Raw genomic sequence first — 27,083 nt, 5'->3', positions numbered from 1 at the left:
TTATTTTTCCTTCTGCTTCTTTGCTGCATTACGTTGTTATTGTTCCTGACAGGTGGTAGTCTGTGTCTTTTCCTTTTGTTGCACTCCGTTTGTTCTTGTTCCTTGCCGTTTCCAGAAGCGCAGCGGACGTGCGCTGGATTGGTGTGCCGGGGATGCTCTGGAGCAGGGTAGTCCCGGAGGTACATCGGTTTGTGCGGTTGGATAGGGCTCCGGACGTCTTGATCCTACTTGTCGGCGGGAACGATCTGGGCCTTCGTTCCATGAGAGAGCTCATCCGCGATGTAAAATTTGATTTTCTAAGGCTTCGTTCAGCGTTCCCTGGAACCTTAATAGTGTGGTCGGAGATTGTGGCCCGCACTTCCTGGCGTTTGGCTAGGTCGGTGGAACGGCTGAACAAAGCTCGGATAAAGGTTAACAGGGAGGTGGGCCGCTTTTTTGTCCGTAATGGGGGTCTTGTCATCCGTCATCGAGTGTTGGAGCAGGATACCGCGCAATATTTGCGCGGGGATGGTGTTCATTTGAACGTTGTGGGCACAGACATGTGGTGCCTGGGCCTTCAGGATGGCATTCAGTGAGCTCTGCGGGTGTGGCGGGGCACCCAAGTGTAAGGTGTCACACTTGGGCGGAGTCAGCAGGCATGCTGACCTGTACAGTATGAGGTGGAAAAGGTCTCTGCAACAATCCGGTCGTTGTCCCTGAGTCGGTGTCTTGCGGCTAGGGGCCTTTTGGTTATGCAGAGATGGTGACATTAGGGTAACGGGGCCTTCTCGGACCTCCAGACATATGTGTGTGTCCATGCATTTATATATATATATATATATTCGTTTAGAGGTGTGGCCGTGTGTGCATGGACACACACATAATTTAGTTAAATTGTTGATTACATTAATCTAATGTTTAGGTATATATATATTGGTTTTACGTTATGATGTTTTATAATAAAGGGCTGCTGCAGCCAGTTATACCAAAAAAATGGTGTGATCTGTTATTTGGGGTTGGAGTTAGTTGGGGGAGGTGGCGTAGCAGGGTTTTGGTGCAGAAAGGAACCTATGGCGTGCCCTAGTCATGCTTACATCCAACTCCCCAATCACCTTACATGGGTCCGTACAGCTCAGTTTTTATCTATATCACAAGATGGAGGGGGATGTCATAAGACTGAGATCTGTTCCATACTACTCTGATCAGTGTACGGATCCCCTGCTGATTGGAACGTATGGTGCCTATGTGAAAGGGACCTTATTATTAAGCTTCTTGGGTTCACCTGCTATTTATATATATTTATAAAATGTATGTACCTGGTGGTAAGCAAGGCTGGTGGCTGTGTAAACATATTAAAGGATGTCAGATAGATGTGGAATAAAAGATATCTATGGTCAAAAACAAAAGTAAATATGTATTTCTATATTGAATTTCCATAAGTTCTATCACACTCCTAATAACTATATTGATCTAGAAGTTTGTAAACTTACTTATTAAAGATGCCCATAGGATGTACTTCGTCAATGCACTGACACAATTTCAACCAGCCCTGTGAATATGACCTAACTTGTGTCACAACTCTCACAGAGCCTACCTTCTGAAATACAAATCAACAACTGAACAAGGTAATATTATCATTGCTTGCTGAAAGCAATGCATGATGGGATATTTAATCTTAAGAAATCGAAATTGCATCGCAGCAAGAAAAGAGATGCAAAGCTGATGAAAGTGATGGGCAGATGGAAGGTAGCACTCACTACATAAAAGGGATTTTTTCAACTAAGCTTAGATTGCATTATAAAAAACAACTCTAGTATGTATTCCTATCACAATGCTGATGTCATAACGGGATAGTGTATGCCGGGACTTTACAACTCCTGTAAGTGCGTCATTCCAGTCAGCACTATTCAAAAGAATGAAACCGCATTTTAATTTCAAACTGTTATTTCTGTCTCTGTGTAACGGCTCTGTAGTGAGTTATCTCACAGGCTGCTTATCATTCCTGAACACTAGTTTGCTGATGGCTTTTTCTCTAGCCCTGACCAGCAGCTCTTATCTCTTCCTGACAACAGGACATGACACGTCAGCGGTGTCACCCATCTCCAACAAGTGCCAGGTTTTCTGTATTTACCCAAGCTGGCCTTCGTCTAACCCATCCCGTGATCTTTTGAAAATATGAAGAAAAATAGCCATGGGTCTATGTGGATTCTTTTAATATCCAAAGGTAAATTGATTGCTTGCTGTTGTGCTCCTAGGTCCTTATTTTTCTACTACATGTGAATGTATTAATGTGGTGAAGGGGAGGGGGGGCAGAAGATGTTTCACCTTCATTACATCAAAATAGTCGGCGCTCATAAATCATATGTATAGGCAGCGTGTAATGCAAGCCAAAGCTGGAAGCGGTTTTGGGTGAGGATTTTGCCTTTTCTTTTGCACTCCTTTGTCTTATGTACTTTCCAGATACAAAAGTAACCCATGTGAGACCCTCATGCAGACCTATAGAGCCCATCCCTCATACCCCAAAAGCTTGTGACTCTCTTCTGTGCCCATACCTTAAAGTGCACCTGTGCTTTGCCCTTATAGAACAAAGCAATGGCTTTGCTTAAATAGACCCTTTCACAACCTACAGAATTGAAGGTAAAAGCACAGAAAAATCAAGTATTTGAAATGTTTAGTTGCAGGGTTTTTCTTTCCATAAATGATTTTGATTCACTTGCAATGTGCCTTTATACTAAAAATTGGGACTACCCAAGAAGAGTCAATTCCGTAACACAATGCCCTCCCTCCTTGCATGTCATAGCCCTCTTCTGGAAGTGACTAATTACTCTTTATGCTGGCCCAGCTCCTCCACTGCTCCCTTCACCTCCCTACATAACCTTCTCTGTAGCTTCTACGGGAGTAGCGAAAGGGAATATTATGGAGTGTCACTTATGTAACAGTTCTGAGTCTGCTGGAAAGTGCTGACATCACTTTCAAGATGACAGCACCAGCAGCTGCCTCAAGGCTTTTGGATGTCTACATAGTTGAGTCTTTCACGTCTAAATAACATGCATAAAATACCCTGCCTGGCCAAAAAAAGTGACACTCTAATATTTCGTTGGACCGCCTTTAGCTTTGATTATGGCATTCATTCACCGTGGCATCATTTCAATAAGCTTTTGCAACCGCACAACTTTTATTTCAGTCCAGAGTTGCATTCATTTTTCACCAAGATCTTGTAGTGATGATGGGAGAGTCGGACCACTGTGTAAAGTCTTCTCTAGTACATCCCAAAGATTCTCAATGGGGTTAAGATCTGGACTCTGTGGTGGCTAATCCATGTGTGAAAATGGCATCTAATGCTCCCTGAACCATTCTTTCACAATTTGAGCTTGATGAATCCTGGCATTGTCATCTTGGAATATTCCTATACCATCAGAGAAGAGAAAATCCATTGATGGATGCTGGTCATTCGGTATATTCAGGTTGGCAGCTGACCTAATTTTTTGGCGACATAACTTTGCTGAACTTAGGCTAATTATCCACTCGAAGGCTCTTACCTATTTGTTTAGCTAAATCCAGGTGGTGACTTTTTTGGGCCAGGCAGTGTATGTTAAATACACATATAATCTTTTGGAAGATTTTGTTGAAATGAATGATCTAGCAACAGGGTCTCTTTTTCTTATCAGCACATTATTACCTTCCCTTCTCTGTTCAGCTGGCAGGAGCAAAGATAGGAAGCCATGTGTAAGCTCTAAATCATGTCTTGGAGCTAACACAGAACTGATGTTTCCCTTCCCACCCCCAATGGTCCTGCATTACACGTGAGGCTGTTGATGACTTCCCAGCATTGCAGTGCTGCAGAGTGGGGAAGAGCACTGGCTGGTGGAGGAAGAGGAATAAGGGAAAAATCACTACTTATTCCTCTACCATGAGACAAAAAACGCATCCAACCCTTGCTTTTTGAAGGTGGATCCACTGTAAGGGTAATTTTTATTTTCTCTGGAGCTACACCTGAACCTGTTAGGCAAACACCATTTAATCCAGTGGTATCTTAAAAACTTGATTTAGGCACTTTTTTTGCAGTTTTAGATATAGTGGAATAAGTAAGAACTTCTGGCAGATTTTTATAGCTCTGTAGTTCAATCTGTCTCAATGACAGCACCAGTGACATGTGCAGTGCTATATGCAGTGCAGGCATTTAGTTACTGTAAGCCCTACAGTAGAGCTATGTATTTGAAAGACTGACTTTTCCCTTAAGACTCATCCACATAATACCAGAATTGTAAGTACATAATCATCAAAGGAATTACACTTTAAAAACTAGGTATTTATTTAATAAAACAAATGCACAAAAGTTGTACTGTATGTGGGCAATGGCCCAGTGTGGCCATTTTTTTTACTTTGATTCAAGAATGGGTGTTGAGAGTAAAGTCATTTATAGCACCTACAACATTAAATTCCAAATTCCCTGTGACATACCACGGTTTCAAATGACCACATGGGTTCTTTTGGTGGATAATGGACACTGACATTCACTGAATAGCCCGCTTTGCCTAAATACTCTGCAGAACTCACCCCCCAAATCCTTCACATTGGCAAAGGTTACATGACCATTGCTATGGTAGGAGATCACATGACCTGGACCTCCTTGTTTTCTTGAAAACATACATTCATAGCACCTTTTCTTAACTTCTATTTAAATTAGTCATGATAAATGATAAAATACCAGCTTTTTACCTTTGGGTCGGCTTTGTTAATAACATGCCATATAGCAATAGCTCTCATTTTTCAAACTAGTGTTTCTTGATTCAGACACTGGTCCCACACGAGGGAAAGTGACACTAAACTCAGGAATTAAATTTTAAAAGTGCATTTAACCTAACTAGTAACAAGACAGTATCTGATCTCATTTGGTTGTTGATCCTCAAATCATCTCTGAATTGGTGCTGACAATGTCCTTCCTTATGGAGGGTGGCTACTTTTGTTCCCCATGGTCCCTGTGTAAGTTGTAAAGTAGTTAGCGTTTCAAGTTTGCTCCCATGATGGACTGCAATCTCCATACAAACTAGCTAAATACACATGAAATTGTAGTCCATCACAGGAGTGAGCTTGGATTGGTGTCTACTTTGCAACACACACAGGGACCAGTGGCAGACCTAATAACCAAAGGGCCCTGGTGCAAGATTTTATCTTGGGCCCCCCTCCCAAGATGGGGGGGGGGGGCACGGGAGCGGATCACACTGGCCCAAGTCTCTAATGTTGCAGTAGCATGCTGGACTTACCTGAGACCCTGCAGAGCACACCATAGATCCTGCATAGCCCAACTGAGACTGTCTATGGTGGGCTCTGCAGGGCCCCAGGTGGGCTGGCCTGGCCGTCGGGATCCCTTTCCCTGTACCTCCTCCCAACTCTTCTTACCTGCAGCTGCTGGGGCCCGGCCTCCTCCACCCCCTCCCCTGTCACCTCTGCCACGCCGCCCCGGTACAGTTGATACCCATGTAAGAGGCACCCCAGATCCCTCACATAGGTACCGGCCATACACCCCTGATGGGAGTGTTCTATCAAAGGTTGTGACTACGTTAGAATGTGTGACCGGTGACATGGTCACACGCTTTAACGTAATCCCGTCCAGTTTTTCGGCGGTGGAATGTGTGACTGCCAATAGGTGAAGCATTCCATCGCTTTCCCAGCTGTTCCAGGGCAGATCGGCATCGCAAATCACATGTGCAGGAGAACCGATCTGCCCTAGAACAGCTGATCTGTCCTGAAATGTCACTTTTCTCCGACTGCGATCTCACATTCCACCGCACTCACAAAGTTAAACACTTTTGTTTATTCTGTGCCAGCTGTCAGATTCTTTACATTGGGGATGGAAGTCTCCTCAAAGAAGCAGAATCTGTTACAGAATAATACAGATCTCTCAGCTTCTTTCTTTATCTACATTTTGTAACAATATTGTGTTACTTTGTTTTCATTTGAGATACAAGTGCATTAAAGCCAGAGAGCGGTAAATGACAGCTCTCCCGCTTGTTGGGTTTACTTTGCGAATGAAATTCAGATGTTTCCAAATTTCGTTATCAAACATTTGGATTCGTTCAGATTCCTTATTTCTGTCATTCGGAACTTCAGATGCATCTGAATGTCTGAATTTACAGAAATCCGTATGAATTTAAATGCGGAACAAAATGAATTGCACATATCTCATGGATACACCGTAAAAGTAGAAATGTGTTTAAAGGAAGGGTTTCCTAAACTCATAATTCTCTGTAAAAATGTGCAATAAAAGATAAATGTAAGGAGAATAATAAGATCTCTTAAGGATGTTAGAGGTCCATGAAATCATAGACTGAGTGATTTTTATATCATTGTCTACTGTTGGGGTGACATTATTCAAAAAATTTAGAAGAGCAGTGCAAAGTGCAGCACCCCATGAAAACCAATTGGAAATAACCTCTCGAGTTGGCTGTAAAATCTGGTTGCTATTGGTTACAGCACTTTGCACGTTTCCTTTACTTTATTAGTGATGCTTGAAAGTGTTCTGCTTTTCTACTCAGAGCCACCCTGAGCATAGCAACCATATCCCGTTCCTTAGCAACTGAACAGAGCTGAAGAGAGGGACCAGCTCGATAACAATGACAAGTTTTCAGCTATGTAAACAATTGTTTTATTTGTCAGTCTTGACCTGTTTTTAAGGACCTGTTGCTATATACTCGTTGCTCTCCTCTGCTACACAGCCGTGTCCTCTTTTGTTATGTGTGCGTAAAGCTCTAGGCAGATATAAAAGACACAAATGAATTACGGTTCTGTATTCATAATACATTATTAAATGGATTTTTTTTTTTTTTTAATACAAGCAGTGTAAGAACTTGAATTTGATCTTGTATCTACCTCTCTTAGTCCCTGTATAGCACAGTGTGAGAAGCAGGAGCAGAACAAGCAATTAATGTGCTGACAAGAAGCATGCATAGTGACAGAGAGATGAGCTCATCACTATGCTGCTTCTCCTTTCACTGTCCAGTCACAGGTTGGGGTGGGTCCAGGATGACCTGGGTTTAGAGGAAGTTGGTAGAATGATGCTGGCCATCAGACTGAGGACATTTATTGGCAGTAACAAAATGAGCCACAGTGAAATCTCTGGATTGAGGCTTAATATTGCAGCAAAAGCTAGTTTTGTTATTTAATCCATAAACGGGCTATTCATTTTTATCTTCATATGTTTGGCTAGAGTTCTGCTTTAAGGTTCCTACATGAATGTAATGGTTAGAATGAATTATGTGTAGCGAACTAGCATACAAACCATGAAGACCTTTATTAGAAATTAATCTTTTATTGCTTTGTATCTTTTGGACTCAATTTGCAATATTGCTAGTCATTTGTTTTTCTTTCTGTATTCATTAGCTAAAAGTGCCAGCAGTGTCAAGAAATCCAAGCTCTCCTCTAAATATGTTATATCATATTTACCTTATCAAATGTTCTTCTTTTAATTTCATGCCCAATAAACTTAACTGCCATCTTTACCTCTAACAATTTTATCGACTTTGGAAAAGAGCCACATGCAAGCAAAATTGTGACAATTAAAATGCCTCTTCAATAGGTTTCTGGAAGAGATTCTGGAAGTGAAGCACAATGAGTCGTCACAGTAATTAATATCCAAACATAGTTAAGTCAAAGAAGGTTAAATGTGAGGGAATTTGAAAGGAAGTTACTCTTCAGCTTTATCTGACTCATTATTTATGAGATCACTCATTTTTAACTTCTAGTGTCAGATCATGATGTTCTTATTTGTCCTCACCAATGAGAAGAAGCATTTACAATTAACATTTAAAGTGTATTTCCACTTGTGCAGCCACATTAAGGAAAGCCCCTCCATATGTTCATTATGGGGTTTATTCACTAAGCTGCTGAAGGATCTAGCCGTAGCTTCGGCTGATCCTTCGGCTAACTTCAGCCCCAGGACCCCTTCAGTTCAGTAGAACTTAAGGGCTGCTGTACGGGCTATTCACTATAGCCTGTACAGCTCCCGAAGTCAGTCGAGCCGAAGGCATATGCTTCGGCTCGACTGAGCCGAAGTGAAAGCCGAAGCTGGCCGAACGGCTGGCCATTGGCCGGCCAACAGCCTTCTACTTACTGCTGGGCGGAGTCATCTCACGGCTGGCTCTGGCCACTTGCACAGACAGATCAGCGTCCCTGGTTACCAAGTAACCAGGGACACTGATCTCCAGACAGCCCAACTCTCGCGGGCGCTCCGGGAGTCTCCCGCTATTAGATAGCCCCGGATTCTCCCAGAAAGGTTTACTCTGCCTGCCCATTACCCATTCGGTCACCTCCCATCTATGCCATCAAGCCGCATCCAATTGTGGGCTTTGTGTCCCTTTCTAACCTAAGTGGGGATGAGACTGGAGTTATGTCCTGATGAAGGGGGCGTGCCCCGGGAACGCGTCGACGTCACTTCTATATACCGATCTGCACATAGGACGTATCGGACAGACTGCTACTGTTACTTTTTCAGTCCGGTCTCTGCACTGTTCTAAATGCTCGTGGATCATCCACCTTTGTGAGTACCTGTCTACTTATACATTTTTATCTAATTGTTGAATGAAACTGATCTGCACTAGGAAAAGGCGCCCCTCTCTTGTCTTGTTTTACAGTGTCCTCAGTCTCCCTGACTGCATTGGGGCTGCTACCTGCATAGATGCCTAAACATTAGCTCTGCATAAGAGACTGTGTATGATCACCTCTGGCGCTTCCTGATATATCATTTCTATTTGGGGCATTTTAAAACGTCCTTCCCCGCCCCAACTCGTGCACGGCGCTCAGTGCGCGCATGAGTGGGAAGACAACTAAAAATGTAAACAGCCGGCAATGGCTGTTTAACCCCTTCACAACTAACGACGTACAGTGTAGGTCGCTAGTATCGGGGCTGTTTAAACAGACAGTTGATAAAAGGGACTCACAAAGTAGATAAAAGTTACTTACAAAAGTGAAGATATATATCTTCTGTACAATTCACAAACCTATATCACAGTAAGGCTAGATACATAGAAGAACCGCCGGTGACTGGACATCAACTTCAGACAGTGAAGCAAGTATGGTTTAAAGCATTTTCGGGGGTTATGCCTCCTAAATCAGGCCTTTCTTCAGTTTTCAGCGCTGTGATAGTTTGACTGATTATTACTTGGTCATGCAACACTGAACCCAAATTAATTTTATACCTTTTTTTGGGACAGATAGAGCTTTCCTGAGATAGTATTTATTAACCCCTGTTTTTTATTCTTACTATAAGGAAAAGACCAAAATTCAGGTTTGCTTACAGTTACCTTTTATTTGTGTACCTTTGAACATACAATAACACACGCATTGGTTGTTAGTGGCACTTTGATCCCCCCCACCACTGTTAAAAAAATATATAACAATTTCACAACCATTGTAGGTTAGTGGCACCTTAACCAACCCCACTTTAACAAAAAAAAATCCCACAATCATTGGTGGTCAATGGCACTTTAACCCCCCCTCCCCCACACACACACACCTTCAACTTCAATGTGTTAATATTGAAGGCGACAAACATTCAGCCCATTCACATTGGAGCAGGGAGAGCCCCCGTTGTGGATGGGCTGAATGTTTGTAAACACTAGCAGTGTTTCCACATGTGATTGGTTTGATTGGGACACAGAGATCACAGGGTACAAAGCCACTCTGATTGACCTTGTACTTCGTGTCTGTGGTCTGGGATGTCCAATGGCAGCTCAGATAACAGCTATTCATCAGCTGCTTTTTACAATATGGCGGTATTGAGGTGGTTAAGTATCAATGCGCTAAAATACAGCCGGAAGGATTGTTGACAAATTATGAAAAATTCTAATAGCTAAGAGTATATCTAAAGCTACAACATATTTTTCATTTGGATAGAGTAAGGAACTGTTAAAATCCCTGTCAGGTTTGGGGTTGGGTTTTTTTTTTGCAACCTGAACAAATAGTGAAGGTGACTCTACCTAGCAGGGACACAGACAGAAATTAAAAAAACTAACTCTGATCAAAAAATTAAAAATGTGGTTTTCAATACAATGTAATATTTTTTCTTCACTATTTTTTGCTGCAAAGCGGAAGGTATTGCAGGAAACCAACAAAGTGTGAATTAACCCCTAATCATTGCAGGGCTTCCCCTTAACCAAAAGCTAAATCTCGCTCTTTACAGTTTAAAGTACTTCTGACTGTGCGGCGGAGTCGTATCAGGGCACTTGATGCCTATTTATGGTGGTAATAGCTATAAACATTTCAGCTGAATAAGTGTAATTATGTAATTCCCACATTCCTGCTATGGGTGTCAAAGTAGCAAGGTAAGCTAATTGATTTAATGTTATGTTGCATATAAAAAAGTCATCCCACTCAGAAGTCAAACTACTTTACAGCTAAATGTAGTAATAGCTAAATGAAGGGTTTATAGTCCTTTTTTTCTCTAAACACTTTACATGATTTTATGAAAATTATAACAAGTTTATTTTGCTAACATAAAACTGATATTGACACAGTCCATTGGGTATAAGGCAAACTTATTGATAGCAATGCAAGTATATATGGTGCAAAATATGAAGGCAAAATATAGCGTTATATTACAATGATTTATAATTTACCTATATACAGTTATTCTGTTGCTCTTGCAATATGCTTCATATATTCTAAACATAATTTTGAATCTCTTATTTCAGGATGTTGGTTTGTCCAAAATTAATACTGCTGGGGCTCTGGTTCCTGACAGCTACTTATGGAGGTGACTGCCCAGTAAAATGTAAATGTAGCAATCTGGACAAAGGTGCACTAAAAGTGGACTGCAGTTTTGGAAACTTGGATAGTCTTCAATCCTTCCCGGAGGAAACAGAAGAATTGCTATTGCAGGAGAACAAACTCACAACAATCCCCGCTGGGGCCTTTGACAACTTAGTGAATGTAAAAAAGTTCAATTTAACCTCCAACCCACTGCATTGTGACTGCAATATCTGGTATTTAATTATGTGGCTTTCTGATGGAGACATGGAAGTAGACAGCGGAATGAAATGCGTCTCCCCTACATCAATGTACGGGAAGCCACTGAGCCAGTTAGTAGGAAACCAAATCGCCTCTTGCTCGAGGCATAAAAGACTATGCTCAGACTTTCTATTTAATGATGCTTTTCTTTATATTTTATTATTCCTTTTGTTGTTCCTAATGATCCTGTGCTTGAAAACTTTTAAAAAGATAAAATTCAAAATTAAAATAAGCGACAGTACCACTGATTCTAGGTTGCATCGCTATTCAAGAGTCAATTTCCTGAAAAGAAGAAGATCGTATTCCTATTGGAAGCACCATTTTTAAAATGTGTTTGCTTTGAAATATTGTTAATGGCAATACAATAAGAAAGACAATGGTGGACAGTTTTATCATGTCACCCTTCATCCACCTACATCCGGCTGGATATACTTTGCCCGGTCAAGGATTTAAACTCTTCTTAAGGTAATCCAAGGATTTTGTACATCAAAAATTATACTCCAACAGGATGTTCTGAATTTGTCTGGTGCACTGTTCTTCTTGGATCTGCTTGGAATACCTCGAAAGGAGAGGCGGCTGTTCAATCCATGTTTACGGGCGGCTGGAAAGAGTAGATAATTGCACACAGCTAGTGCAGCATTCAGATAATAAAAAAATGGACAAACGTAGATAATACTAACACAAGGAGCTTGCAAAAAAACACTTTTTTAAAATAAAATACGAGTAAATATTAAATATATTTGCCTGGTGAGTTTTGTAGGTTTGGGCTCTGCGATTGCTGGCACAGGAATATGAAGGGCCCTGATAACTTGAATATTTGTAAGATTTTTTGGTCTAGTTTATGTTTGAAGATGTATCTATTGTATAACTTCGGATGATCTCTCATGCTACTGCAAATGTGACATGACTGTTTCGTTGTAACTTTATACTGTCTTGGAAAATACATTTTTTGAAAGTAAAAAAAATAATACAAAAGAAGAAGCAATCATGTTCTACTTTCACTTTTCAAAAAATGATCATGTAAGGGAGATTGTTTTTTTTTACTCTGTGCAAAATGAAAGTTAGGTTCTGTCTTGTCAGGCATGTTGCCTCTGTGCTGCTGTCACCTATCATCTACATTTTTTTTTTAAACATAGATCTTTATTCAGGGTTTCACAAAATACAAGTAATGGTAACAGTCTTGCGATAATCAAGCAGTGTATTACAGTAGAAGTCACTACTCATAATAAAATTACCTGTGTTACAAAGATTAGAAAGTAAGGCACACAGTTATCATCTCCATTCTTATCTCTGGAGCTTCAAGGGGCAGTTCTGTAATGTGCAAAGATGTTTGACTCAGGAACAAGTTAAAGTGACACTAAACTGAGGCGTTAACTCTTCAAAATGCATTCAAGTACCATAACTATTAACGAAAATGTATCTTCTTTGTGTATCACTCAGCTGTAGATCCTCAAATCATCTCTGAATTGGTGCTGGTACTGTCCTTCCTTCTGGAGGGTGGCTACTGTTTGTCCCCCATGGTCCCTGTGTTTGTAGTAAAGTAGCCACTGCTCCATGTTCGCTCCCGTGACGGACTATAACTTCAATTAAAAAATTATACCTGTTAATGTGTCAGAAAATGCCTATGTGGGCTGACAACACACAGGCTTTTTGTAGACTGAGTGATATCAGCCCGGCCCAATTTCCTTTTACTAAATTTATATTGTAAAGTATTCACCGCTCCAAGCTGGCTCCCTTGATGGACTACAACCTAAATAGAAATGCGTAAACTAAATGTGTAATTGTAGTCCATCACGGGAGTGAGCTTGGAGTAGTGGCTACTTTACAAAACACGCAGGGACCAGTGGGAACAAAAAAGCCACCATCCAGAAGAAAGGATATTGGTGTCAGCATGAATTCAGAGATGTTTTGGGGATCTACAGCCAAGTAATACACAAATAAGCTACATTTTTGTCAATAGTTAAAGAGGAAATTTGCCCATATCTTCAAAATAACAACAATGGCACCTTTAGAAATGTTTAGTAATGACAATCTACAAACAGATACTTCTAGATAATTGCAGGCTTAGTATTCTTTGCATACCTTATTTTTCTTTTCATCCCAGTCTTCTCATAGTGGCCATTTTAACTATGGGCAGGTTATTAGATCTCCCTTTACTTCCTAGAACTCTGGTACATGTTACCTGAGGCCGGTGTATCTTCCACTTCCCGCTGCCTTCATATGTGCAGTAGAACCACATGGACATATATCGGGGCTGGATAACAGATCTGTCTATGGTCTTCTACTGTGCATGTGTACAAGTGGGACCCGACCCGACATTTAGTTGGTGCCACAGATTTCCTCTAACCTCCAGTCATCCCTGTACATACCAACAATCATCTCCTGGCACAGGAAGTCTCCTATTACTAATAACATATTTTTGACTCTTTTTAGCAAATTTTGTGAGAGCCTCAAATAAATTATTAGTGACAGGAGATTTTCAGTGCTGGTAGATGATTGCTAGTATGTGCTGGGACCACTGGAGGCTAGAGGAGACAAGCAGCACTGTCACAAAATGCCAGGTCCACTTTGAGAGTAGTGTAGAGTTTTTTTGGAATAACCAAAAATGGTGCCAAATCCTGGAACATGCAAAGTAAATATTATGATGTCCCTACTACACATGTGCAGAAGCATCAACATTTAAATGTAGACCAATGCCATCCACAACAGCTATGTGGGAAGTACATCCAGAATGGTCCCTGAGGAAGGTAAATCTTTGCTGCAAAGGGAAATGGTCTACTAATTTTTGACCCCATCAGCTCACAGCATCTCCTTCCTCCCAGCACCACTCCCCTTCCCCCAGCTTCTACTCTGACCTGGCAGCTCACACCACAACCCTTCCAGCCAATCTCTGCTGCTGACGGGGAAGGCTGCATCTGAAGTTACAGCTGACATCTCCTCATAGAGGTACCACTCACTACCATGGCACAACCTACCCCCTTCTGTTATTACTGTGCCTGCCCCCTTCTCACCGCCATGTTTAAAATCTCACCACCACTTCACCTCAACCAACTGACACTCTCAACACTGCAGCTGACCCCCATCCTCCTTCCCCACACACCACACCTACACAACAACCCCTGCTCTCACCACTGCGCCTGATCCCCATCCTTGTTGAAGCACATGAGGAATTGTGGGGTACATTGGTACTGCGTGCAAAGGAGATATCATTATGATCCCCATCTTCTCCCAGTGTCCTCCCGCATGTCTCCATTCCACTCACTACTGCACCAACACCTGCCTCTGTGCTTGCTACCACTGCACCGATGCATGCCTCAGTGCTCGATTGCAGTGAGGCACTTTTCTGTATTCATCCAAAACACCCAAGCACAGTTTTGCTAGTATATATAATATATAATACAGGCTCAACCTGTGCAGCCGTGTCATCCAATCACAAATCTATTCACAGGATCTGTGAATGGAAAGACTATAAGTCCCATCTGTCATCACAGAACAGGGCTGTGTAGAGCTCAGGGGAGCACAAGTTACTTCCTCCAGCCCCATAACCAAAGGTACCTTGGTACGGACCTGGGGCTGTGGGAACAATCTGCAGGAGCCTGAACATTGAACCTGTGATCCACTGATCATGATTAAAATGATTTGCAATCTCCAATTAAAAAATAAATAAATGCACATTTCTTCTTCCATCTTTATGTGTGCAATTATTTTATTTTTTTCTAAAGGTGGACTATGCCTTCAATGTAAAGAAGTCTGTCTTCCTACCACTTGATTTATCCGCATTTCCAGATAATAACACTGGTTTCCCATTGATGTAAATGAAAGTATAACTATTCCATATTCTCTCTGTTATTCAGAATTCTGTAAACCTTCCCTGCTGGAGCAAGGCTAATTTATTGTAGCTGGATTCCATCTGCCTAGCAAATATTGTGCCATCTCTCCACACTGTTCCTGTCCAGTAAGTGTTCACCATCTGTTTGGAGGTGGCATTTAAGTTATAAATCCATCTTCCTCTCTGTAAATGTCTGTGCAATTCAAATAAACAATTGCTGGCACCATTTTGGTGTTTGCAAATCACAGTTTTTCACCAATAATCATTTTTGATTAAATGAATATGAGCAAATACTTACATTTGAGGATTGTTTAAAGACAAATGGTACTTAATGGAATAATTTAGTAAATAAACATCTGAAATGCTTCCTACAAATTACACATAGTTACAATCCCAGTTAATCTCACTTTCTTGGTGTTCCGTTTATAAATATATCATACACATCCAGATTGGTCCCTGCACAACCTCCAATGTCCATATTTTTTAAGGAGCTGCCTGTTCAGGATCATAGAAAATAATATACTTTATGTACTTACCATGTCTGCTATACTGTAGCTCCCCTTTCTCCCATGTACAATTGCTGGATAAGTCTTTGATCATTTGCTGGATATTCCAAGCACTTCTTGTTAAGTACTTCTCAGATAAAAGCCCCAAATTAATGCACACTGGCACCTGGATATTCCTGTGGCAAGAACCTGCAGGCTGACAATGACCACATCTGTCCATTGCTGCCCAAATGTAGTTGTACATGGTTTGATTACCTGTCGATCGGAAGAGATGCTTATCCAAGGACGCAAGCCTGGGACAGATGCAGCCACTGTCACCTTATCGTTAACTTGATAGGGCACAGCGGACACAACAATACAGACCCATTCAAGATTGTAGGTGTTGCACATTTAACGACTAAACCCATAGAGTTTAGTCGTTAAATGTGCAACACTTACAATCGTGAAAGTCATTCCAGTATGAATATTTCTATTGTGCCCTGCATGTTAAGAGCATTCATCTCTTGGTGTATCCACTAGATTTGGCATCAACATGCATGGACATCTATGGCCATAACGAAGTGTCAGACGTACAGTACATACCTTCCCATGTATGGCCAGTGTTATACATAATTGATACCATGTATTATTATTATTTTCTTTATATAGTATGCAGTGCTACACAGAACACATACAGTAAAAGCATTCACATCACCCCGGATCCCCAAATGAACTCATAATCAAGTCCCTGGCACACAGCTCAGCATACATGGATCGTCTTTCAGCCATATCCTGCTCAATCGACTGAAATTTGATCCAGCACCACCCGGCTCAACCAAAGTCTTTCTATTAAATTTTGTCCAAGGAGCAGGTTGGAAAAATGTCAGTTTGTCAGGCACCGTTTGAGTGCGATGCCCAGCTCTGCCGGCATCCCGCCCAGCTCACTGACGTCACTGGTTGCTAGGAGCTGGACAGGACGCCAACCAGAGCATCCCAAGTTGCTAAGAGCTGGGAGGGGAGATGTCTATGGCCCTTACACATCTCCCCACCTGGCTCTTACCAACCTTGGATGCTCTGCCTGCAGCCCCCCATTGTGACCCAAAAAGATGCTGCCTAAGGTAACAGTACTTTAGGATGCTATTAACAACATATGGCGAATAGTATCACTCTGTAAAATTGTATGATACCTTAAATAAATAAATAAATGGCAAAGCATTAAATCGCTTGGGGCTTGATGTTTTACTATTATTATTATTATACAGGATTTATATAGCGCCAACAGTTTGTGCAGCGCTTTACTATGCATTGTGGTAACTACATTGGTAGTTTGGAACCTTTCATTATATGTGAGTATGTGTTGATGACAATTAGCAACATGATGTGTTGGTGGTTCTCTGTCATCCAGGGCCTAGGCCTGTGGCCAATGTTGGCTAGGCAAAAATTCAGGCCAGATTATTTCATCTTAAAATATTTTAAAGTAATCTATTTAAAGCTATATACTATGCAACATGCTTTGTAGACTTGAATCGCACAACAAGCAAAAATCTGACTCTAGTATTATTAGTATTCACAAACAGTCCATACTATGAAATATCAGGCTGCGCTTGGGGCTAACAGTGATGAGATTCAAATGAATAATTTCAAAGCACTTTGGGTCTTAGCAGCAACAGATAAATCCTAATCAGAAAATAAAAATGAAACATTTGCATAATTTAATAACATTAATAACATTTACGTTATAACCAACCACATCTAGAATGGATCCATCACTGGGTAACCTTTAAAAGAGAATTTTACTGTGCATTTAACAACACCATTTCCATAAGGGTTATCTTCCTGCCATGTGAACACACACAGAAAAATGGGTTAGGAGCAATAGAATATCACTTGTAAAAGTCAGCATCTTGTGACTTTGTGATTGGCTAACTATAGAATTGTCCAATGACATGTAATGGACTGTGTCTGACCTGCTTTTAAGTCTGAAGGCCACACATGGTCATTCTAAATCTAGACACTGACCTCCCCCTGGATCACGGGTAGGCAAACTCAGGCCTTCTAGCTGTGATAAAAATACAAAATCCCATCATTTATCTGCCTCTGGCTGTCAGATTCTTGCAATGCCCTATGGAATTTGTAGTTGTGCCACAGTTGGGGGGCCAGAGTTTGCCCACCCCGGCTCTAGATACAGAACAATAAGACTGCCTTCTATTAGTTTGCCATTCGAAAGCTCTGTAAAGCAGACTAGTAATATGGCAACCATGGCACATATCAGAATGTCCAGTGTTTCACAGAGCATCTGTAGACCTATGAGAGAGTATGTGTCTAAATATCTGTCAACAAGCCTCATATATTACGCATCACTGAATCAAATAAAGAACCAGTTCATAATCTTCATTGCCCCCTGGGATTAACATGCTTGGCACAAATGTAGACTTGCATGCTCTATATGATGCAGAGATGTTTTCTATTACAAGTCCAGTCCTGCCTTGCAGCATGTAATAGTAGTAGAGGGGTAGTAAAAACGAGGTTGCAAAGAATACTTGGATAGTTTTTGAAACTACGAACTGTTCACCTGTTTTTGGAATTCAAAACATCAGCACATTTTCTAATTGAATGGGAAGGAGAAAGAAGTGAGAGAGACTACCAAAGAATATTGGAGAAATGGAAATAAAAGATTGCGAAAGAAAGAAAGAAAGAAAGCACAGTAAAAGAAATATAAATGGATCTGGGGAAGGACAGGTGATGAGGATAAAGGGAGAGTGTGGAAAAGGAAAGATGGGTAACATTTCTATATACAGAAACAGAAATCACAAAACAAAAATGATTGGGAAATCAGAGACCAACTAAAAAGTTTTAAAAAAATGCAGACCCATCAAGAAAAAGTTATATATATATGCCTTGGGGTTCCTGTTTCATATCCTGGTCAGCACACTATCTGCAAAGAGTTAGCATGTTCTTCCTGTGCTTGCGTGAGTTTCCTCCAGGTATTCCGGTTTCCTCCTGTTGGAAATACAACAGCATATACTGATATAGTTATGTAATTTGTCTTTGGGGCTGTAGATGGCGCTGTAGTGCAATGTTAGACTATATATTCATGCTTATCTATGATACACAGGAAGTTTTTTTCTTTCTATGTTTCCTTCACAATGCTGTATGCATACATGTAATGGTTATAATTCAGCATTCCTCAAGATCTCAGTGCTTCATCTAAACATATAACCAACACCTCACACACAACAAAGACACGCTGGAAGGGTAATTGGCTCCTGTTTAAACTGGCCCTGTGTAAGATGGGGACCTTAGACTGTAAGCTCCTGATTCTGACTCCAATTGTTGAAATAGTGATTTATCCCTTCCTGAGACGTCCATGCCTGACCTGTGTATCGCAGATGCAATCAACGCAGACAATCTTCATCAGATAGCTGATTTCACCAAATACCTTTCATCCACGAAGATCTTTATTGAATGCAGCAGGTTACTAGCAGACAACAGGATGTGGCAAAGGGTAATGCTATGTGCACATGTGGCCAGAAAAAGGCTGATTCGAACACACAGGAAGATAGGAGGTGTCACATTATACAAGGGGAGCACATACAGAAAAAAGGGGTTAATAAAAAAAAGTAAATAAATAAATATGGGTTTTCTAAATTTAAAATGATCCTGTACAACACATTTGTGTATTTAATTGCTTGCCTGGATTGCACCTTTAGTTCTGTAAACCCAGTGCTACAGTGTAGGAAGGGAGGATACAGGTTCTTGCAGCATTAACAACTTGAGTACCAGACGACATTTTAAAATAATACGGGGACAGCGGCTATTTGTCCCAGCACTGCTTTAAAACAGCAACTCAGAACCTCCTGTGTGCCCTGCCAGCATTAGTGCTGTAACTGCCAGATGTCAATGACAGCGGGGTCAAATCAGGAGTGAAATGGCATCACTGGTGATGTCACAGCACTTCATGTCAGTGCAGAGGCTCAGCCAGAGCTGTTAAAGCTCTATCCAGTCTATACCTACAGCAGTAGATCTCTGCTATAGTGAGCTAGTGAGCTATTGCTGGATGATTGCAGCCAGCAAAGATCACTATTAGAACCGATATATATATTCCCAAAATGAATCCCCAAGTTGTAACAATGATGTTGAATGTTCTAGATCAGTGCTCCCCAACCTTTTTATCGCCGCGGACCGGTCAAAGTTGAATAATTTTACCGTGGCCCGCTGATACCCAGGCAGGGAGTTTTCGATGTGTGCACTGCAGGGGGTGGGGCGGGACGTGTGACACACACACGCCTCCTGTGACTCACCTCCCCTCCCCTCCCGCCTCCTGTTACTATGGACGCGGCCGGGAGGGGAGGTGAGTCACAGGACCCGCCCCCTCACTGTGAAGCCCGTCGGCAGTGCGGGGACCCGGTTCGTACCATTTGATCCGCGGACCGGTACCGGTCCGCGGACCGGGGGTTGGGGACCACTGTTCTAGATGACCTTTGCTTTTACTGCTCAAGCATAAAATGTTCACGTAAGTAAACGCAATGTCAAATTTTAATGATAGTAAACTTGTGAAAAAGTTGCCATCATGCTAATTTGTGCCCTCATAAACCCGACTTAATTTTATCTTAGTGTAGCGCCAAAAAGGCAATAAAGCTCTCCTAAATTATAATGCATACATTCACTTTGAGTTATACCATTTCACTAAAGTCTCACTAATGTGATATCATTTTAATCTGCAAACTTTCTTGATTATATTTTGTGTTGAATGTGTATGTAATGAGCAAACTACATAAATATTGCTTTCAGAAAAATTACGAGAAAATATATTTTTTTCTATTTTTTCCCTATTTATTAAACAAAAAACAGCATTAAAGCCCCATCTGTCCCAAAAAAAGGAATTGCGGTATGTTGAAGTAGACTAAAAATGCTAAAACATATAATGTGCGGAACTGAGACATCCCATAAAAAAGGGCCGTGGACTCAAATGGCTAATCAGAATTAAAAACACTTTGGGGTCTATTCACTAAGCTGCAGCCGAGTGAATGACCGACCCAAAGCCAAGTGAGCCGAACGCTGTTCGACTATTTACTTCAGGCTGGTACAGCTGATTTCAGCCGTACGTCGGCTGAAATCAGCCCTACATCGGCTGAGATCAGCCGTACATCAGGTGGCTTTGGGTTGGCCGAACATGCTAAGCATGTTCGGTCGACCCGAAGTGCAGGAGGAGTTCGACTCAGCTGATCCAACATCTGGATCGGCTAAGCCAAACCTCCGGCAGGCTACTCACTGTTGTTCTGTCTATTCTTATAGATGCCGAACAGCAGTGAGTGAATATCCGAATGCCGCTGAGCGGCATTCAGTTCGGCTGTTCTGCACGGTCCCTCTGTGGAACCGAGCAGCACAGAAAAATAGTTAAAAAAGTAGAAAAAAATAAATAGAAAACGATTGTTCAGCACAGCTAGCAGTGACAGCTAGCTCCGCCCAACTGTTTTCTATTGGCCGGCGGTTCTGCTGCCGTCCAAAAAAAGAAAAAAACTCTCCCGGCGCTCCGGGAGTCTCCCGCTCCCGGCTGCCCAGGACACTGTTGGCAATAGCCAATAGCAAACTAGCTATTGTTCCTGCCCTCTACTGCTGTCAATCAGTAGAGGTGGACCTGATGGAGAACAGCAGAGGGCGGGTGCGATGCTAGTTTGCTATTGGCTATTGCAAATTGAAATAGCCAATAGGAATCTAGCAATGTATTCCTATGGCCAAAATGTTTTAATTTTTTTTTCTATTCTGACACGGCTCCGTGAATAGCCCATAAAGCAGGTCCTGGGGCCGAAGCTAGCCGAAGGATCAGCCGAAGCTACGGCTAGATCCTTCGGCTGCTTCGTGAATAGACCCCTTTGTTTTTTTTAGTTTGGTTTTTTTTTGTATTTTATCTTGGGGACAATATTTTCATGGAGAAGATTACCTGTCTGCTAGTGCAATCTTCGTAAACCTGTAAGTTATGTCATTAGCATGAGACCATAAAGAAGACAGTTATCATTACCATTAAAGTGTGTAGCATTCAGATATAGATGGAACCTAAAGCATTTTTTGTTTAGCTTAGATCTTTGTTTTACAAAAAGGGTTGAAGTTCTGAAATGTCTAGGGCTGTCACTATAATGAGGTGCTTGCCTCAGGCCACATCTCATTGGGTCACATGGGGGGGAGCCTAGCAACCAGTGACGCTCTGGCCAGCGTCCTGCCCAGCTCACTGGCGTGCAACGTCAAGTTCCAACTACAGACCCCCCTTGGCCTTAGGCGACAACAATTGTAGGGACCCCTGGAAATGGCACTACGTTTGTCCTATGTATGCATTTAAATGGTGCCCAGAGGAGTTCTTTCAAGCAATAATGCAACTGAATAGTCATCATGGCACTTCTTTGAATATAATACTTTAAAAAAAATTTGATTGTACAAAGTGTAACGACTCATGAAAATCCTCATTACAGGAACAATACGATGTAACAGAAGAGACAACTGAAAATGGAGAGCTGGGCATAATGAGTTTTCACTTTCCATTTTGGAGCTCTACCCTTGCGCACTCTTGGCTTTGTACGCCGGCTCTTCATACTATTTGTGTATTATTTCCATTTTAGTCCTTGACATGTAATAACAATGTGCTATCTAGCGGCCCATTATTGCCTTTTCAGCTGTCACAGTCTCTTTGAGCAGTAAATTATAATAAACATTATAATATGATCACTGCTACACAATTTGACCAAGGACAGTTAGCCTTGGCAGTGTCACCCATTATTGACTTGCACTTTCCAGAGGTTTTTGGGAGTTATTTCAAACTAGAGGATGAGATTAGATCTAAGTTGGCCTTTTATGAGATAGCAAACATCGTCTCCATAAATGCAGCAGTCTGTGGCAATAAATGTTTCATTTATCAGAAATAGTCTAACTGTTCAAATGTTATCCTTGCTGTGCTTGCAAACATTGCTTTACCATATCTGTATTTCCAGTGTGGGGGACCACATGTGGCCCTCTACTGCATAAGTAACCTTCAAGGCCATGATCATAAAAATGCATTTATTAATGTAGATTAATTTGCTCTTAAAGGGACATTACCCCCTCCTCCTGAGTTTTTTAACCCCTTCATGACTGAGCTAGTTTTCAGTTTCTGTTCATAAATGACTGACACACTTTTTACATTTTTGCTGTGATTCTTCCACAGCAGTAATATACTTTCTTACTAAACGTACCCACTCATATTATATATTGTTTTTAGAGGACAGATAGGGCTATATAATTATATCAAACATGTGTACTTAACGCCTCACTTAGTTTGAATAAAATATTAAAAAAATGAGGAAAAAAACTAGAAGAAAACACTTTTTTTCACAAGTTTTGATTATTATTATATATTTTTTTAGAAATGTGTTATAATAATTATAGTATAAAAAATATATTTATATATCATTTTTATTTTCCTAATTTAGTTTTACACTTTATTTGTATTTTTTTTACACTTTGTATTTTTTTTACACTTTAGCTATTATTAGGCTGCTCCAAACTTAGGAACAGCTAATAATAACCTGAGAGACTGATCCTGACAGCATGCCAGATTCAGATCTCACTAAAAGGTGTTTGATCAGCCCAGACCAGTGGTCCCCAACCCACGGGCCCGTGGACCGGTACCGGTCCGTGGATCAAATGGTAACAGGCCGCCCAGGGAACATTAAATTATTTCCATTTTATTTACTGTGGTATATTTCTCTCGGGTTTGTCCGACTTTCCAGGACGAGAGGTTAACCGGGAGCTGAGAGACGTCACCTAAAGCCGCACCAATACCGCGCATGCGCAAAATATTGTGATATCGGGGCGGTTTTAGGTGACGTCTGGAGCTGTGCGGCTGCAAGCGGCAGTGGCGTTGTAGCTTTGGTAAAGAGAAGGTGTGTATCGCTCTTCTCTCTGTTCACCGGTACTTTCTCATGTTTAACAGTGCTTGGTGTACGTGTATATTGTGTTTGCTCAAATTTAACCCACAAATTAGCAAACATGAGTACGAAACAGACGTCGTTAGAAAGTTTCCTTGGGAAAAAGAAAAGGCCCAGTGAAGAGACAGAAGAAGGGCCTTCAACATCAAAGAAACATGTAACTTTTAACAGACAATACCATGAGTCCTACTTGAAATATGGATTTATCGGGACAGGTGATTCCAATCTGAAATATAAACAATCAACGTCCCCCCCCTCAGCGGGCCACGGTAAAATTATCAAAATTATCCGCGGCGATAAAAAGGAGAATAAAAAAAATTGGAATTTATCTTACTTGGTTTAACTCATAAGTATATGTGTAAAAAATAAGTCAAGGCAACTGGACTTGCTGTATTTTTCTTGAAGACGTTTCACTGGTCATCCGACCAGCTTTCTCAATTCACAATTCTCAATTTTTACAGATATACCATGACCTGGATGAATGAGAACCTTCACAGGCATACTTTAACGCATAAGGTTTAACTCATAGACTACAATCTCAATACAAATTAGTCATCTAAACGTGAGATTGTAGTCCATCACGGGAGTAAGCTTGGAGCGGTGGCTACTTTACAACACACACAGAGACCATAGGGAACAAAAGTAGCCGCCCTCCAGAAGGAAGGACAGTGTCCGCATCAATTCAGACATGATTTGAGGATCTACAGCCGAGTGATACACAAATAAGATACATTTTTGTTAATAGTTAAGGTACTTCAATGCATTCTTAACATTTGACTGATGAGTTTAGTGTTCCTTTAGGTTACCATTCAGACGTATCCCATTGCACACCAAACTAATGTATCCTTATGTGTAGCTTAAACGAGTGCTGAAATGGCCAATGGATGGTGTCATAAGACTAAAAGAGATAATGAGGTCACCAGGACACCGTCACATTGTTTTGCCAGATTAAGCACGTGGTTCTAAAACGTTGCATTTGCTTGTGACACCATGTTTATCTAAACGTCAATAAAAGAAGGATTGATGAAGTGGACCTTGGTGTCCTGGTGACCTCATTATCTCCTTACCAGGGAAGGGTATATTTGTACTCAGAGTCTACTTACCTGATACTGGAAAGCACTTGCCCGGCGCCACCTGCTGACGACCCGTACGTCCGTTGTCTACGGAAATGTCTCTGACCTGTGTACTAGACAAAATTGACAACAATACAAACATGCGGACCTGAGATGTGCCATGGTCCGGGTGGACGGTACGCCAATAAGGGGGGGTACCTTGTGCGTGACGTGCTACAAGCGGGGGATCGGGAGGGCGGGTCGCGCCGTCGGATCCCTTCGTTCCCAGGAAGCCTGATACGAGCGGCTTAAGAGGACCGACGGGCCGGCGACTCCTCCCACAAATCAGGCTAACAAGTTAGCCTCCCACATATATTGCTTAACTGCAACTCGTAACTTTTAACCAGGCTAAAGGTCGACTGACCATGCCTGCATAGTTCCAGCACCAACATCAATAAAGAGACAGAGTTAAAATACAGTATCTTCTCTTTTTTCAGGACTGGCCAATAATGTAAATATGAATGTAAAATAACGTTAAAACTGACTGCCAATGAATTGAGGCACTTACCACTGATTCATAACAATATGTGGCACTCACCAGTGACCATCAACACAAGAGGTACATACCAATGACCACCAAAATACTGTAAGGGGCACCTCATCATTGACCACCAACATGAGGGGACAGGAACTTGCCACTGACAACCAATAAAAGGGAGTAAGTACCACCAAATAAGGACCCTAACCATGAATGTGAGAGGGAACTTTATCACTGGCAACCAGGCAAGTGAGCATTTTACCTGACACCCAAATGGGTGAGGAGTTTGGAATAGACAGCTCTCTAATGTACCAGGACCATAAATAATTATATACTAGAGTTAATATATAATATTAGATTATATACTATACTAATTATATGCTAGAGTTATGTTTATCATTCTTTATCTACTGAGATTCTTTATTTTCAGTTCATAACCATTAATAAGTTGTGCTGTGCATTACGCACTACAGACCAAGGCACTTAGTAAGTGGTTGTAACTGCAGTTGTTTAAGTTGGTGACATTCTCTTTAATCATACCTGTTTAAACCATTCCCATTGCCAATATGATGTGGTCACTCCAAATGTTCACCATTATGCCTGCCACATCATATCACTTCAGGGTACCCAGGATGTCACAGGTCTCTCACATTCCTACCAACAGAATTAGTCTTGTATTGGTCTGACTTCAGCACAGAGAGTTAGAATTGATTGGTAGATATTTTGTCTCATCGCGTTTTGCTCCGTGCACTGTTTTTTTCTATAAAGATTCTAAGTTTCACTAAGAGAGCGTAAAATGTTTCATTCCTAATAAGGGAAACTCCAGTAAAATAAAGAAAAACATGCTTTCAAGTTGTTATAAGGTCAATGTTCGCCTGTAAAATGTTTTCCTGATGAGTTCAGTCAGTCCTTAGATCTACTGACGTCCATGTTAAATAGTTACTTAACTCGAAGAGTGTGAGCAGATTTTCGTAGCCTTTAATCTCTCTTCCAAACATTTTCTCTTCTGAACACCATTATATCTATTTCAATAAAATGTGGATTGCATTAAATCCTCTGTATCAATGTTGGTCAGCATATACGATAGAGGAGGCCTCAAGTGTTGCACGTACATAATATTCAGTCAGGGCCGGCCTTAGGCCTTTAGGCGCCCTGTGCGAGAAAGCTTTACAGCGCCCCTTTAGTGGCCACACCCCCAGTAACCACACCCATTTATCACCCATATTTTTGGCAAAATATAAAAAGACGGGGTCACGTCGGGTAAATAGAATGGGGGAGAGAAGCCGCCCCCAGGACGAGCTGTATCGGCCGCACGGCGCACTTGTTGCCATGGCGCCCTGTGCGGCCGCACTGCTCGCACACCCCTAAGGCCGGCCCTGTATTCAGTGAATGTAATGCTTCAGAAAGCTGTCAGAGATACAAGAGATGGTCAGAAACTACAGACATGGCACAGGAAATGGTCAGAGACTGCAGACATGGTTTAAGAGATGGTCAGAGATTGCAGGCACGCCATAAGTGATGGTCAGAGACTGCAAACGTGGCACAAGAGATGGTCAGACCCTGCAGAGATGGTGCAAGCGATGGTCAGAGATTGCAGACATGATACAAGAGATGGTCAGAGACTGCAGACATGGTAAAAGAGATGATCAGAGACTGCAGACATGGTACAAGTGATGGTCAGAGACTGCAGATATATTACAGGAGATGGTCAGATACTACAAACATGCTACAGGAGATGGTCAGAGACTGTGAACATGAGTTGTTGGAGACTGGGAACATGCTTCAGGTGACTGACAGAGACTAGGGTTATGTTGCATAACAAAGGTAGAGATCATTGCTATTGAAGCCCCTTTATAGAGAAAAATCATCCAAAAGAAAAGGGATGGTCAGCACGTAAAATAATGTGAAAGAAAAAAGCCAAACCACTAACTACTAGGAGACAATCTAAAAAATAGTTTTCCTTCAGCACCAAAACACAGAATGTTGTCTGCAGGTGCCCAGGGGGCCACACAGCAGGGGCTGCATGAAGCACTTGGGCTGCAGGTTGGGCACCAGGGCTCTGTATCCTACAATTGTGTCAATCCAGATTCAATCTCTGTAGCCCATTTAGGACAACTTAGGGCCTACACAATTGTCTAGAACTAAGGAATGCTTCTATTAGCATAACTGTGTATTAAAAGAAATTAAAAATTGCCACTAAAGAGCAAAGTAATTCAAGAGGTTGATCAATATTTCTGTCTA

General features: G+C 41.5%; 1 protein-coding gene across 1 annotated transcript; it reads left to right on the top strand.

Moving 5' to 3' along the window:
• Window positions 1-2,147: 2,147 nt before the first annotated feature.
• LOC108787575 (platelet glycoprotein IX-like) lies at window positions 2,148-20,434 on the top strand (the record flags this gene model as incomplete). Its single annotated transcript, XM_018557169.1, has 3 exons — window positions 2,148-2,203; window positions 10,668-11,301; window positions 20,405-20,434. Coding segments are annotated over exons 2-3 (663 nt in total), but the record flags the coding sequence as incomplete, so codon positions are not given.
• Between the last annotated feature and the right edge of the window lie 6,649 nt (window positions 20,435-27,083).

This window comes from Nanorana parkeri, unplaced genomic scaffold (assembly GCF_000935625.1).
Source record: "Nanorana parkeri isolate BGI_ZX_2015 unplaced genomic scaffold, ASM93562v1 scaffold270, whole genome shotgun sequence".
Classification (NCBI taxonomy): domain Eukaryota; kingdom Metazoa; phylum Chordata; class Amphibia; order Anura; family Dicroglossidae; genus Nanorana; species Nanorana parkeri.
This window is presented reverse-complemented; position numbering and strand designations above follow the sequence as displayed.